The following is a 16,966-nucleotide window of genomic DNA, read 5'->3' as shown; positions in this document are numbered from 1 at the left end:
CCATTCCCTCCTAAGTCAGGGTATTCAGTGTACATATATCACATGCTATAATCATTTAAAAAAAAGATCCTTGTAGCCATCACACAAGCACCATTGCTTTCATCAAAGTCCAGTTCATTCCTTATTACTACTTGGGGAGTTGACTTCCAGGAAATGCCATACCTGGCACCATCCAAATTAAAAATAAATATTGAATGTCTGCAAACACAACTCCAACTTAGAGATGAAATGACAGTATATTCCTCATTCTTAGGCAACTTAATTTTACACACCTATAATTGATACTGACACAGTTAAGTTCAACATGATTCAAAAGGAGCATTCTCTTATTTTTAATAATGTAGAAAAGAATGTTTATTTGTTCTCTGAGCTAAACTAGAAACTTAGCATGTAGAGGGACACTGAAACATTTTTTAAATTATATTTTATCGGTATATTGCCTATATTTATTATTATTCATAGATTCATAGATGTTAGGGTTGGAAGGGGCCTCAGTAGATCATTGAATCTGACCCCCTGCATAGGCAGGAAAGAGTGCTGGGTTCAGATGACCCTGGGCAGATGCCTATCTAACCTCCTCTTGAAGACCCCCAGGGTAGGGGGTCCACCTCCCTTACATATATTATTTACATTTTATTTGTTACTTATATCTGCCTGATGAATAAAATATGTTCTCCACATGACTGACATTAAGAATGGTGGGTTAAGACCTGGGTTTTTTTTTCTCAGCGATAACTGATGTTGGTGAGGGAATCTTGAGGGTCCTTTCTAATTTAGACATCAGAATTTTTCCTGTAATAGGATTAAAATGTGGTTCTTTTTGCTCTCTTTTTGCTTGTTTGGTTCTTAGCACAGTCAGTTGTAGTTTTGTCAGCACTTGTAACTTTAACAGTTTTAAGTATTTTCTTTTTGAAAAACCTCTTCCTGGAGCCCTGTTATACGAAAATGCCTACAGAAAAATGTTTTAAGGGTCTACTGAAAATGCTACAGTATCAGAAGGAAAAACATTCTATTTTTTAATTTTTTTAAGTTCATGATGTTTAAGTTTTAGAGTTTGACACTACTGCATTTCTGTTAGAGAAACTGACTAATTTCTATGACATCTTTTTTGCTGTTGATGATGATTTTGGAAGCCCCCTATTAAAAAGACTAGAACTTTGGATTTATTTTCTTTTTTCTTTCATTTTTCCCCAGAAATTTCAGAAATAAGTGGATATACTATATCAAGGGTACTTAGGCCCTGGCCTGTAGACCACATCCAGTCTTGGAGCCATGCCATATGACCCCAGGCATCTCCGTGGATCTGAAAATTTGGCAGGGCAGTAATTGCTGCTTCCCTGCTGCCAAATTTCTGGTCCCTGGGGGGGGACCTGCAAAGTGGATATCATGTTGGATCGGTTCATGATCATGGTCCAGGGTCCAATCCAGGCATACAAGGGCCAACTGGAAGTGGTGCAAAGCCTGATCGTACAGCTTGGAGCCAAGCAGCACAGAGACAAGGGAGTGAATGCAGAGCTGAGGGAGGCGAGAAGCATGGAGCCCCAGGGAAATGGCACGGGCAGCATGAAGCCAAGGGATGGAGGTGTGGAGCCCCAGGGAGGCAACACAGAGCCAAGGGAAGTAGTGCGGGGCTCCCATCTGGCAGTACATGCTCCAGGAAGGTAGCACGGGACCCCAGTAGGGTGATGCAAGGCCCAGTCTTGGGGCATGGGCCCCATCTGGCAGTGGGCCAAGTGGAACTGGTACAGAACCTGATCTTTGCACATTTAATCTGGCTCATGGATAGGCCCCTCACCAATCAGCTGCCCTACCACACTAAAAGAGTTAGGACCCCTGTACTGTACAATCGTGGAATATAGGGTCTGATCCCAAATACATCAAAACCAATGGAAATATTTCAGTTGGTTTCATTGCACTCAGATCAGTCAGGCCATTAAAACAGAATATGACCCTGTAATGTTAAGCTCTGGCTATCTGCTATAGGCATATGCTTAGCCAAGTGTGTTTGTGAATTTTGTTACAGGGTCTTTTTTGGGGGAAAATTAATTGAGACTGTATGAATGTGGCACAAATGAAGTTTATTTCAATTCTACAGTAACTGGCTACAGAGAAAATGTATTGTTTTAAAACTAAATCTTTTTCAGGTCTTTCTTATCATTCTTACGTTTAGTGTGTATGTTTGTAATGTAAAGGAAGGCCTAAATTATGGGACATTTGGTCTATTGAGACATCTATTAAAAGATGATTAGTAACTTTCCCATTTCATAGAAATTTTCCCAAATTGTGAGCATTTAACAGTAAAATAGATGAGTTAACCATTCTTTTATTGATAACATTTTATTATTTATATGATTAAGCTGAGAAAATAATTTTTGTTCTCTTTATGGGCCTACTCCAGAAATATCTTCTATGAAATAAGACAGTTTATTAAATGTTATCTATTTATGATGTCTGCCCCAAGTCAGAAGTTCCAGTCTGGTTTAATTATTGTTCAGAATTTATTTACTAGTTCTAGCAACATTTGTGGGAATTACTTCAGAACAATTCCAGTTTCTATAGTAGTTGCAGACTCATGTCATATTTTGCAGGTTTTAATCCTTGGCCTCCACGGGCCGTGTCTCTCATTAATCTTTCTTTTTTCTCCCTTGTTCTAATATCCAGCTGTTGTTTAAAAAGTGCATATAAAATACCTTGTTAAATATGTTTTTAATTTTGAGAATGTCCTTTATTATACAGCTACAAATCCACGTTAACAATTGAAATGTTACTGTACATTCTAAACTGTTCATAGTAACTGGCTTTAGTGAGACCTAAAATGTGTGTACTCATTGGCTGGCCTCTTCAGGCACAGTTGAAACACCCAAGATGAAGAAGAATGGACAAGATAAGAGAAATTAACTAATTGTGACAGAGTTAAAAAATAAGGCTGGCCCTGTAGACAGAAACTGACCTAGGAAAGGATGAAAAGCATATTGTCTCTAATCTGAAATTTGCCTCTTGACTGGATGTCAAAAGTGGAGGCAGTTGAAACCATAAATTTAGGCAAGATTAACTCATGTCACCACTATTATAGAAGCTGTTATATAACAAGAGCTATTGTCAACAACAGATATATTTCCCGGGACAGACAAAGGGACAGTCCTACTGAACTTGGGCCAAATACTGAAAAAGTGTGTTTGTTTGATTAACCCCTTTCTGCAACATATTGCCATATATGGACAGGCTTCTAAAGCAAAGTGCATTCGTTTTTCTCCATTATTAGGAAATAATATATAACCAAGTAGCTCTGCTGTGTCATCTGCTAATGCCTCTGGACTCTTTTACTGCAAGGAATATCTTTCATTCATTGCTTGCGTTGGCTATGTTGCCAGAGGGTAGGGAGAGGCAGGAAATAATGTAAAAATAACCTTATAAAAGAATACGTTTTGTGAAAGAGGTAATTATGTGGCTGTAGTTGCTGTAAGATAGCCTGGATAGGCTTTCAAATCTTGAGAAGGCATCATGGACACAGAAAAGTTTCAGTTATGTCAGCGATTCCCAAACTCTGACAAACTGGGCTCCACCAATTTAAAACGATACAACCTTAAATACCACCAGTCATATGAAGTAATTATAAGAAATCTGTTAATGTATACCTCTGACAGGTTGTCTGTATACCATTGGTGGTACGTGTACCACAGATTGGGAACCACTTAGTTATGTGAATCTACCATTACTTTTTATACAGGGCCCTAAAAGAGATATTTAATGTTTTCTAGTAATTATTTAAAATATGTATGCCAATATATTTATGACAGAATTTGAAATTGTCTCCCTCCTCAGATGCCTTCCTTCCTCTCATCCCTTTGTTATACCTAAGGTACATTGCTGATATATTCTTCTACAGCTATCCATTATGTTACAGCTGTATCTCTGATGATCCCACCAACCAGGATGCATACCTTAAGCATCTTAGGGTTTTTTACAGTTACAATCCAATGCTAAAACCAGAGCCACTGAAATCAACAGAGCCGGACACAGACCCCTCTCCAACCTGCTAGAGAACCAACTCAAAGACAAGAACAACAAAATTCTTTGTTGTCACCTACAGCCCCCATCCTGAACACCTTGGACACAACATTAATGACTGCCAGACATCTAATGCTAGCTGTGGGGCAGAAACATGTCCTGTCTTACAGGCAGTCCACCAACTTCAAACTTCAAATGGTATCTCAGCGAAAGGCTACACAACTCCTATATTCACCAAGGCACTAAACTTTGCCTTGGACCCAGATGCCAGGTGCGTCCCCTCACCAAAACAGACCACATCATCACTGGACCAAATAATACAGATTATAGCATCTGAGGTTCATTTACCTGCACCACTACCAACATCGTATACACCCTCCTCTATTTACAGTGGCCCTCTGCTTATACATTGGACAGATGGGGTGATCCTGACATGTAAGAATGAATGAACACAGATCTGACACCATTTCCAGAAGGACAGACAAGCCCATGACAAAACACTTTTAACCTTCCTGGACGTTTCATTCCTGACTTTAGCGTAATTTATTTTTAGACAATAACACTTTAAAAATCAACTTGAACGGGAAATTATGTAACATGTTGAACTTAAGTGACAGGTTGAACTTACCCACAGACTGGATTATGTTAAGTATGGTCTAACTAGGCATTCTGGATGCTCATACTATTACATGGGTTAGCTTTTATAAGCCCTAGGTCCCTTAATGGATCTACTGGTTTATTTCTCTCTCTTACCCCTTTGCCTTTCTCAGAAGTGTCCCCACCTTTTTCTTCCCCCCTTCCCTACCTTTTGTATTCTAATTGCTGCTTTCTATTTACCAGCTCTGTTTCCTGCAGTCCTTTCACAGCATCTTATGAAAGCTTATGCAGTACATCTGATTTAGTTCATAAGATGCAAATATACCGTACCTTTCACTTAAAATATAGGCAGAGCATAGAGTTCTAATGTGGCATTTAGAACTTTACAGTTTAAAAAATACATCCATGATCTCTGCTTTTTTCCTTTCATAGTAACTGGTGCATTTAAGGCCTTAATAAACTAGACTAAAAGGGCAATTACAAAAAATTAGTGCTTTCTTCCTAAAAATAGTGAGAAATTTTGAATAGTTGCATAACAAAGTACATTTAGAGACATGTAGTAGTTTATTTACAGCTTTCTCCAAAACAGTACAGAAATATGAACAATAAAAATTAAATAGAATAAAATAACATTTATAGAATTTATAATTTTTGCTAAAAACATGCAGTAAGATTATACATACTGTCAGCTGGTACAAAATTAAAACAGAACATAGTGTATGATGATGTAAAAGAAAAGATAAAATGAAGTAGTGAACAATAAAACAAAAACAGGAGAGTTCTATTTGATTTCAGCCCTTATTCTTTGAGCGAATAATGTAAATACACCTAAGGCATATAGGACAAGCTCCAAAGTGTTAGAACGAAGCCAGATTATTTTTAATTTATTAACCCAGTATTTAAAGTTTTCTATGCATGGAGAGATCATTTGGCTTAAAAATAGTTAGAAATTATTTTGGATGTGGAATAAACTAGATGATCAGCCACTCAGAGTTCTGGTCTATACAATAAAATAGAGTCTACCTTAGACTTATAGATCTTTAGGCTAGGTACAGATATTCAAAAAGCCTGAGGCAGAATTGATCCAGGTTACGTGGTTTTCTGTAAGTGATGTAGTTTAGATCAGTACCAAACAGAACACACATTCTCCCTGGGGTAGGGGTTCAGTCAAATCTTAGATGGGATTCTGCCATTTTCAAACTGGCCTGTGTGTACCAAACTTCCTTCTGTTAGAGGTATAGACTGTTTTTGTGTGCTGAACTTTTTTTGTGTTAACTGATATAGACCAGTTTCTGATTATTTATATTGGTAAAAGTGTACTATACCTGACCTTAATGCTTCCAGAACCTCTTTTGCCTGCTTTACTGTAAAAAGATACAACCCTGCCTAAAGTTTGTTTTACTCTGTTTACATCATCGATGTGCTTATTTCAGCTCAGATTTTTGCTAAAGTCAATTCCAAGGTATTTAATGGTAGTGTAAGAGGGATGTTGTGGTTGTGATGGTCCAAAAGTTATGCAAGAGGCAAGGTTTTCTTAGGGTGATTATCTTTTATTGGACCAACTATGTAGCTGGGATAAAGTTAGAGAAGTTTTTGAATGCATGACATTCTTCATCAGGTCTCTGATCACCTGACAATCAGAGATGTAATGAAGAATGCTTTGCATTCAACCCAACTACATAGTGAAATACATCAGTGTAAGAAATCCTTGCCTTTTGCAAGGTATTTAAAAGAAGATGCCATTTCTAGTTTTTTTTTTTCCTGTAAAACCCAAACTTGTTTCCTCCTTTCATTCCTAAAAATCAATACCTTGGCTTTAACTGTGTTGATCTGCAAGCTGTTTGAGGTACAGTCCTTCTAAAAAGGGTCTTTGGAGGCCTATTTCAGATTGTGACATTATTAATATGTCATCTGTGTAAAGCCAGAGAGGGATATAGTAATTCAAAATCATGGGTGCATAGAACTGATTCCCTGTTAGCACCTGTTTTAGAACATTCAGGAATAGATTTAAAAGCAGTGGAGGAAGCAAACATCCTTGTGGTACCTATCTGAGTTGAGAAACTATTGGACAGGGCACTGCCAATCCCGTAATGCTCTCTAGATGCTGTATTTGAATAATAAGTAATGATTTATCTTAAGAGAGCTTTATCCATTGATGTTATTGCCAGTATCTTCCATGATTTTAATCTTTCTACAGAGCTAAAAGCTCCCTTGAGATCTATGAAGGCTGTATACAGATGATTATGTCTTTTTATATGTTTAGATGCTAAATAGGGCAATACTAAGCAATGGTCCATGCAGAAATAGCTTTCACTAAAACAAGCATGCTCATCTCCCAAAATATTGTTTTCAGAAATCCATGTCTGAAGGTGAAAATTAAATATCTCCCAAGTATTTTGGCAGGTATCTGAGAGTAATGGGGCAATGGAACACAGGACCTCTTATTGCCACTTTTAAAAATTGGGACTATTATAATTTCATTTCAATGCTTTGGATAGATGCCTTCTAAAATAATTATATTAAACATTTTGGGGAAAATTTGACAGCACCAGTTAATAAATTCCTTGAAGATTTCTGGGAGAAGAAGATAAGGCCAGGGGCCTTTCCATTTCTCAGTAAGTATAATAGGATTTTATTTGAGAGTCAGAGGTGAGAGAATGATCTGTTTATAGTTTAATAGAAAAAAAAACTTCCTTCAGTGAAAAGCCACCATTTCCTTCACTTTCTGTCAGTAATTTATTAAACTTTTTTTTTAAGTCTATGCAACTTCAGGAATGTGTAAATCAGGAACTAATTTTTCCAAAACATTGGTTATTGTTATTTTTCCCTGAGACTACCAGTTCCTCCCATAGCCTCATTTAATATTGTTTCCTCTTTCAGTCTATTCATTTTTTATAGTGTATTTTAATCTTCTTGATCTGTTGGAAACTAGCACAGTCATTTTTAGATTTCTGTTTCTCCAAAGCATCCCTTAAAGCATCTTTAGCTTTAGAGTAGTCTTCATCAAACCAAGGTTTGTGCCACTGGCACTGCCTATTCCCAACAAAGACACACTCTTTTGTGAGGACATTTTCTAACCCCTTCATATTTAAGTAATAGATTTGTGGGGGTTTTGTACTTGAAGAATATGGCGTAAGTGGCCTGAGAGAGTATCTTTGAATAATACAACACATTTATCTTGTGACTTACTTTTCCATCAAATTCTCTATTGGCTACTTCTAATTTGGGGGCTAGATGTATAGGTTTTGGAGGAGGTTCCCCGTATGATTTTAATGGATTTTGTAGAAAGAGAGGCAAGTAATCATTTTCCATACGTGGTAAACTTTCAAATGATTTATACTTGTACCCTGCATGTGGTTGTATTTGTATATAATCTATCACACTTCCCCTTTAGATGTAACAGATGTGAATGCTACAGGTACATCTTTACCAGTTTGTCCATTAAGCATTCTAATATTCTCTCCTGCATTGAATTTCAAAAGCCATTACCCTCCTTCATTTAATTTCTTATCACATAAGTTTGCCGGGGAGATTCCCCATATTCCTTTTATAACACTTTAATATCACGGGTGTCACCAATTCTAGTCTTAAAATCACCTACTATTATTATTTCTAATTCTGGAAATGTATTTTGGATCATCTCAAGCACATTATATAACAGTTCCCATGTCAAGATTACATCAGATCTTGATGTGAGTGGTGAGAAATTACAAAGCAGCAAGGGAGGCCTACCATGAAAATTAATGAGACTGGCTAGGAGATGGTTAGAGTCTATTTCCATTTTTAATCCCTCAGTCAGACTCATTATGAGCTTATCCAGGCTTCCCAGTTTTAGAGACATGAAGAATAAGAACAGGGGTCACTGTGATGCACCAGTATTAAGGATTAGGCTGGCCTGGACATTAACATCTTTTAGCCCACATTCTTACATCTGTTCAGAGAAACTCTCGTGCCCATATGGAGCCATATTAACTTCATCAAGGCTTTATGTAACTGTAAGGGCCCGCTTACAATTGATCTAAATGCAGGTTGGAAACCTACTGTACGTGACAAGCCTTGTTTTCTGTGGGGGAACGAAGCGTGTATGGCCTCAGAGGTGAAGGACTGAAGAAGTATATTAATTTGTTTACCAATATAACTGAAACAAATGCTTTGTTAGAGCTAAAATGAAGGGATAAAATAGACTACTAGGTAAACAGAGTTATTGAGGGAAGCTGTAATTCTCTGCAGAGGTTTGTAATCTGATCATGAAAACTCTAGGGAGTGTTTTGATGGTATGGCACAGTGTTGTCTTAGTGGAGCATGGAGGCAGTCATCGGATGACCATGTATAGGAAAAAGCCTCCTCCCAAGGCAGTTACCTTTTACTCTACAGATACTAGCTTGTTCCCAAGGCAACAAGATCTTTAATAGACTCTTTTTTTTTTTTTTTTGCTATTCAGGTATTTCTAGAAGTCATGATTTACCTGTATCCAGACAGGGAGAGTGGTACAAAAGAAAACCTCCTGCCTTCCTCTCAGAATGGGTAGCACAGTATATTACATAGGAGAATTGCACAGGAAGTTTCATCCAGAATCTTAGGCTGGTCTTAACCTATAGTATTGTCTTTCTCCTTGGTCCCGTGAATCGTTTAAGCTTTACATTAGCAGAATCCTTTCCTCATCCTGTGTGGGTACGCCAGGCCCTTTTGTAACTGAAAGAGAGGCAAAGTCAAGATTTTTAAAAATTAATTGCGTGCTTATTTACATAAGAGCTTATTTATAAAGGGAGACACTTCATTCAAATACTGCTGCTTTCGAGATGGTGATTTGGTTATGTTTTGCCCTCAGCTTGCAAGAGTTACAGGTAAACCAAGAGGTGTTTTATTTCTTCTGAACAAATGATGACCTCAGTGGTAAATCAGTGATAAAAGGGAGGAAAATAGCTCTAGAGACATTTCACTTCTGAGTTTACAAGGCTGAATCTGCTTGTCCTCCTGCAGCCAACAATCAAACCCCAAAGTTCATTTTATTTGGGTTCATATTCTGCTTATGTACAAGGTATGTGAAGGGACTGTACTGGCTTATTCAGAAGGAATTTTTATTAGTTTTTTTTTTTAATAACCTAATTTAAGTGAGAGGGTTTCTATTATAATTCTCTTTGGAAATGATGGTATTTTTTTTCAGAAAGGGTGTTTGAAATTCCTGAAACCTACCCTTTGGCTGCCTTTAAATCCTGGTTCCTGAATCCTGTAATTCCCTCAATCAAGTCTTCTGAAGTTTAAATTGTTATTAAATGCCTTTTGAAAATGTATAGTTCTTAATCCTAATCAAGGTGAATATATGCAATCAAATAAGTGTTGGAACATCATGATTAAAATGTATTTTTATACTTGGTTTATAGTAATTTAGAATCCTTAGGATTTGATTGTGGGGGGAGGAGATGCATTAAAGGGATGCATTTCTCATATATATGTATCTGTATATCTATATCTATCTATAGCCTCATAAACTTGAGACCTTAAAATATAGATATCTATAGGAAGGGAAGTGCAATGGTGGGGAAAGAAGTGTGTGAGTCTGGCAAGAGCTTCTGTTGAAACAAAGAAATATTTCTTTACTTCCTGCATAACCACTACCGCATATGGCTTAAAAATCCTGTTAGCTGAAATCCGTCTGTCTTCAGTTCCATGTACTGTAGCTGTCTTTCCTTTCGCTTCATTTCTCTCAAGCCATCTGTAAACCATGCTGACCTGTGAGAGAGTGGAGTTGGGGGAGAGATTAGTGTGACAGTAAATAATAACAAAAGCAAGTCAGTGACACAGAGAACTGGATTCCTTGATAAGCTTTCAGCAAGCAGACTGTGCATTTGAATCAAGCTAAATGAAGAGTGCGCAAATGGAGGGAAAGAATATGGCCCCTCCTTATGGAAAAGAGGGTCTGAGTTCTGGAAGGCAGCAAAGCTGAGAAGGACTGAGGTGTCCTTGTCAGCCTGTCATTTGACTGTTTCTGCATCAAGCAGAAGGTAGGTGGTATCTCAGTATACAGTATTAGTAAGACCATTACTACAGTACTGTGCCCTGTTTTGCTGGCTCGACTTTAAAAGGGTGGCTGAAAGGTTAGTGAGCATTTAGAAAATTATTATAAGAGTGATACATTGTCTGGAAAAATATGTTGTATAGTGAGACTGAAGAGCTCAGTCTATTCAGTTTATCAGCAAGGAGGTTAAAGAGAGCCTAATGACATGTTTTAAGGGCTTAAATGAGGAAAAATTAACAATACTAGGCTGCAGAGCTCTTTCAGGCACTTTGATCCATTGAATTCAGCAAAGATAAAATGTTTGTGATGCTAAAGGTAATTAACCAGTAGAGGAGATGTAGCAAATTTGCTGTTACAGTGAATCTTATATGGAGATATGTACTACTGAGTGTCTCTCTAAAAAGTTACAGGGGTATAGGTTGTGGCTGTGTTGGTCTGAGAACATAGGCAGACAAGGTTTTCTGGGTAAATCTGATATCTTTTCTTAGATCAACTCAAATAGTTGGTCAAATTCTTCTTAGCAAGCTTTTGTGTCCAAATACCCATTGTCAGGCTGAGGAAGCATCTGCAGTTGGTATACGCTCTTCCTGGATGGAGTGAATAGTAAAGAAGCCATAGACTAGTATGCATGCACAAAAGCCAGTCAGTGAAGATGTACATTCTGTTTCAGCTGCATGCCATAGTGGTCATTGCAGGAGTGACTGGATGAAATTTTTGCATATATAGTCATCTGGTTTGTATGTCTCAGGTGGGTCAGACCAGCTTATCGTGGTGGTCCTTGTGAGTAGGAAAATCTATGCATCTGTGGAGGACCACTGTTTCCATCCATATCTTCTGTAACCATTGATAGAATGGTCTGATGATGAATCAGTATTCTTGCTCACAGCCCTAGAAGCATCATTACTTTTTTGTGAGACAGCACAGAGTGCAGTAGCCTGAACCCACAGAAATTTGAGCTGGTGACAGCATCCATTGTAAGGTGGACTACTTGTCTTGTATCTTGAGTGACATCCCTTGTTGGGTGCCTTTTTGTTTTTGCTAGCAGAAAGATTTAATCTGGTAAAAATTTTCATGCAAAGGAACAGACAGTATGAGACACATGTGAGATTGTGTCCCATGAATACTGTGGTAGTGGGTGCATGGGGTGAATTTCCCTAGAAGAAGAATGTTGGTTTTTATTTTTCATATAGTTGACCTTCTTTCTTTGACATGCAGACTATCTGCGTAATTTGAAAACTCTAGTATGAACCATTACAGGGGTTAAGGTCAGCTTTAAAGCACTGGTGAATGGTTCTCAGGTTAGCCTTATAGAAACAGGGCAGGATTTCAGAGTAGAGAGTTGCATTCCCTGCCAGTCCTGGCCTAGCGGGCATGTTGAGTCAGCTTAATGTTCTTTTTGTTTTGTATGTGTTCTGTTTATTCTTCCAGACAAAATGACAACAAGGTTGATGATAGCGGTTGTTGTATTCCTTATGCTACAAATCGGATGCCTTTTATGTAGGCTTTTTTTATTATTATTATTTTTACAAATCTCTCTCTCGTTCCTATGCCAGGCAACAATCTACAAATCATAACATCAATTAAATACATAAAAGACTCCAGTTGAGTTGTAGTTTTATACTTTATCATTAAGTGAGCCTTCTGTGTTTAGAAAACCGTTTTCTGAATCTCATTGTTTATAACTCTGAAATAACAACTCGGCCGCATTTTCAAGGTTCAGTAAGTATCTCTGGCTACAGTGTGTGGTCTATGAGCTACACCAGAAAGGACCATGTCATATTGCTGAGCAAAGGTGCTCTAACACAGAGTTTTCTATGGCCATGGGAGAAAAAAAAGGTAATCCCCCCTTAATTGAAATGGGAGGGACACTTTACTTTTTAACTTTTGAAATAGTCGTAAATATACCATGATTATAACTACTTCCCCAAAGGGTTCTCAAAACCTCTTAAAACCCTGTGAGGAGGGGAAACATTTGCATTTCACAGTGGCAAATGGAGTGTCCACAAAGATTGCGACAAGCGATCTACTTTCATGCAAGTAGAAAGCATTGCTCCTCACTCCCTGTCTTGGACTTTGCTCATGAAACCAGCCTGTCTGTTCTCTTTTTGAGAAGAAGCTATGAAGATCCTCCAAATACTGTTTTGCTTCTAATTCTTGCCATTGGTGGATATAGCTTCAACACAGCACAAATAACTTTTTAAAAGGTGGAAAATTAATATCAATTAAGTTATGTATGATAAATGAATGGTATTTTTAATAGTCTGTATATGAACTGAAATAATTTATTCTAAAGGTCTCGTGGATTATAGATTTGTGGTTTTAATATGCACATATCAGTGATTAACAAAAAGCAGGAGATGAAGAGATGGATAGCATTAAAATACACAGTTGGAATACAGTTTATTTTTTAATGAACACATACCAAAAGTAATGTCAAGTTCCTGAAAAATCATTATTGCAAAAGGTAGTTAGGGCCTCCTTCTCCACACTGCTTTTTGTGACTTAGTCTTAAGGTTAAGATAAAGGTATGTTAGAAAAGGAGATACATTCAAGGACTCGAACAGGGTGGAAGAAGATTGCATTTAACCACTTATATCTAAATATGTACAGTAGGATCTGACCCTGTATCTCCTAGAGCAGGGAAGTTGATGACAAATTGGACCCAACTGTATATTAGCTACTCTAAATTCAGTATTTGATAGTGGATTAATCTGCCTACAATGTGACTTCTTGGGAATGATCTACTGCTTAGTATAAGTATAGCCCAGTCAAGTGCTGGAATGGTATAGTGTGTATGTTGCATTTTTTTTAGTTTTTTTTCCAATCTAAATTAAAATAGACTTCATAGACTGATATTTAAATTAGATCCTGAATGAATGATTATTCTTGTCCAGTTGTACAAGTACTCAGAGTATTGGTTCCTTATTCTATTTTATGCCTTATCCCTAAGCAGGGATTTTTATGAATCTTGACCATTCTGGTATACACACCTTGAGTTATGTATAAAAATATTGCTAAACTTATTACTGAAAATACTCTGTTCTATGTACAAAGTCAAAACAGTTTTGAAATGCAAAATTCAGAGGACAAAAATATTCTTTCTGCCCAGTATGTGATTGATCTGTAGCATCTATCTGAAAATGAATGTTTACTTATATTGCCAGCTGTGCTAATGCAGGTTACTCAGGGCAACATTAATCTGTACTTATTTAAACTCTAGCGGTGATTTAAGCTGATTGCTGATACAATCTACAGTTGTCTTTCAAATAATTGTTATGTTCAGCCACTTTTCTCAAAAAACATTTCAGTCGTAATTTCTTTTAAAATTAAAACTGTCAGAGGTAAAATAATGCTTGTAAGGAAAGCTCTTACATTACAAACCCACTGTATTTCTTCTGTAAAACACTTGTTCTACAGAATAGGAGAGCAAAACACAGCCTTTTTTCCTTTAACAGTCTGTGAAATTTTAAGAACCAACAATTGAACTCTGCTGTTGCATTCCATTCCAGGGTTTTCTCATATAACCATGGCAAAACCATATGAATTTAACTGGCAGAAGCCTGTTCCTTCCTTTATGCAAGATGGAGCTGTGTTTGACAGATATGAAGAGGTAAGAGGCCAGTCTCACAATCTTCTTTTAATTTCACTTTCCCTGCTTTTTTTTACTTTATTATGTAAGTGTTATAAAAACATAATATTTTTCTCAAGACAATATACAAATACCAGTTCCTAACAGAAAAATTACAGGAACATAGAACAGAAATAACAACACACTTTGTATATTTGCTTGCTATTAAAAAAGCCCCTTTAAAATATATTTTATAATAGCCGATTTAATCTTGTGATTAGAAAATAATCCCTGAGTAGGAGAAAAGAAGGATTTAGATACAAATCTGTCTGTAACATACATAAAGCTCTTCCTTATAGAGAATCCTGATGGTATAGAGTGTGAAGGATGGGGACCAATGAAGTGCACTATGTCCTTTTTTCTAAAATTGCTGTTTCGGATGCATGTAGACTGAGAACCTGTGAGATGGATGGAAAAATAAAATTATTAAAACATAGTCAAAGACACTGAGATCAAGAATGGTTTTATCCGCTTCAGACAGTCAAAGATTACTTTATCTTGAGTATGATTACTATGGTTCTCCTTTCAGTTGCGCTTGAATCTGTGTCTGTTAAAGGAATATAAAGTGGGACATTTAACACAGGCTACCAAATAAAATGCAGAGCCTTTTAATATAATCAACATCAATTTGCCTATGGGAATAGTTTTATTGGGGTCTATTTTAATTCTTTTTTTATTTGGCTGGAAATCTAAATTAAAAGTATTGTGATAAATAACTTCAGGGTTATTATACTTTCCTCTCATCTCTTGAATTGAACAAAAAGTATTTTTATTACAGAGGCCAGTCAATTTAGGGATGGGTTTCATATCCTCTGTTTTTAGTGCTGGAATAGATAAACAAATAAGAAACTTATGGCCATTGAACATTGGCCTTTGAGAGAAGGATCTTAAATGCTTTATCTGTCATGTGGTAAGTGCTGTTTCAAAGATTTACTACATTGGGTTCATCTGATACATCTGAATGTGTGTGGTTTTGCTTTCAAGAATATTTAATAAAGAGTACTAGATGACCCAGATGTGGACATGATTATTTTACTGATTGTTTTACTTCAGTAAACGACGAAGTAAAAAAGGCTAGCTCTAGTAAAGGGCTTTAGCCCATGGAGTTTAAAATGGGTATCTGAACTACCCAGTCAGTGCACAGGAAAAGTTAGGTGCCTCAGAATGCCAGCCTTCTTATGAAGAGAGGCTGAGAGACATGGGACTTTTCAGCTTGGAAAAGGGCAGGCTCAGGGATGACTTGTTGGCAGCCTATAAGTATATAAGCGGTGTGTGCTGGGAACTGGGAGAATGTCGGTTCACTAGGGCACCCCATGGGAAGACTAGGTCCAACGGTCACAAATCCTTGGAAGATCGTCTTAAGCTAGACATAAGGAAAAACTTCTCTACTGTTCGAGTCCCCAGGGCCTGGAATAGACTCCCCACAAAGGTGGTGCAGGCACCTACTCTGGATTTCTTTAAGAAACACTTGGATGCCTATATTGCTGGGATCATTTGACCCCTGCTGACTGCTTGACCTTTGGGCAGGGGGCTGCACCCGATGATCTTGCGAGGTCCCTTCCAGCCCTAATGTCTATGAAATATATGAAATCTAACACTAGCAGCAGGCTGAGGAAGGAGTTGCCTTTTAGGTACAATCCAATAAACACATCTAGTGTGCAGCTGCCTTGAGCTAGCCAACAGGAGCATGGGCGAAAGTCTTTAATCCAGCCCTTTTCCTCAGAGCTGCTGTGATGGGCCTGTATCTTCTTGAGATGCATAGGCCAGCATCCTTTCCTGAATGTAGGAGAGCCCTTTCTTTATAAAGAGTAAGATGAAGTTATTTTCATTTAAAGCATGGCACCTGCAGGAGGGGAGGTTGCTGCTGGTACGGTCACTGTCCCACTTTATACATTAGCCTTATGGGAGCCCTCTCAGCGTGAAGGGATTCAAACCCCCATTTCTCTTTACCCTGGAAAGTGCCTTAAATACCAGGCCATCAACTATTCTGGGGTGAGCCAAAGAGTATACAAGGATAAGCGGGACTCTTTAAATTAATAGCTAGATCACTAACCTGAGAGAGGGAGGGAGCCTGGGGTTCTGGTCCCTACTCTCAAGCCTGTATCTACATTTCACATGCATCAGTTATTGGATAAAAGTCAGAAACTGTCCTGAGAACCAGACTCAAACCCAGAACACACTCCCTTGCTCCCCTGGCTCTGGTTTACCAGTCCTTCCCTGTTGCAGTACCTGTCAGTCTCCCAGTAATTGTGTTGGCCTAGTGCTCTATGTGCAAAATGCTTTGGGATAATTTCCTATGTGTATTTCTGTGAGGATGTTCCCATTCCAAATGTAGTTGTACAATGTGACTGGGGTAACAAATTCAGTGTTGCCTATTGCCATGATTTTGTTGCCTTTCACAAGATATTTTGTATTTTTGGTGTGTGATCCATAAAGAATCTTAGCCTTCCATTTAAAGAAAAGTTTCTACTCTTTATGGCTGCAGGAAAATATGAACTTGATTGCATCCTGACACATCAGTTAACAGAAGACAAATGAAGAGATCCCCAGATTGATTATTCTTTGTATTTTTTAATCAAACTCATTTGGCAGGGGAGCGGTGTGGTGGGGCTATCGTGATTTTTGTGAGAAATGGTTGGGCTTGGCAGGACTGCAAACACATTCTGAAGGCAGGTGGGGAAAATTGTAACACATCTTTACTTTTGGCAATATTACTA

At 37.7% G+C, this 16,966-nt stretch overlaps 1 protein-coding gene across 5 annotated transcripts in view; it reads left to right on the top strand.

Moving 5' to 3' along the window:
• The window catches only part of PLCB4 (phospholipase C beta 4), a 361,436-nt gene that overhangs the window by 205,829 nt on the left and 138,641 nt on the right, over positions 1-16,966 (top strand). For all 5 annotated transcript variants that reach the window (XM_090051542.1, XM_090051524.1, XM_090051533.1 and 2 more), the window contains one exon: positions 14,131-14,231. In XM_090051542.1, coding sequence (XP_089907668.1) covers positions 14,148-14,231 — 84 coding nt within the window. In that variant the 5' untranslated portion in view covers positions 14,131-14,147. The remainder of the gene's footprint in view (positions 1-14,130; positions 14,232-16,966) is intronic.

Source organism: Crocodylus siamensis, chromosome 1 (assembly GCF_052110815.1).
Source record: "Crocodylus siamensis isolate JL-2025a chromosome 1, ASM5211081v1, whole genome shotgun sequence".
Classification (NCBI taxonomy): domain Eukaryota; kingdom Metazoa; phylum Chordata; order Crocodylia; family Crocodylidae; genus Crocodylus; species Crocodylus siamensis.
The sequence above is the reverse complement of the archived record's forward strand: the minus strand, read 5'-3'. Positions and strand labels throughout refer to the sequence as shown.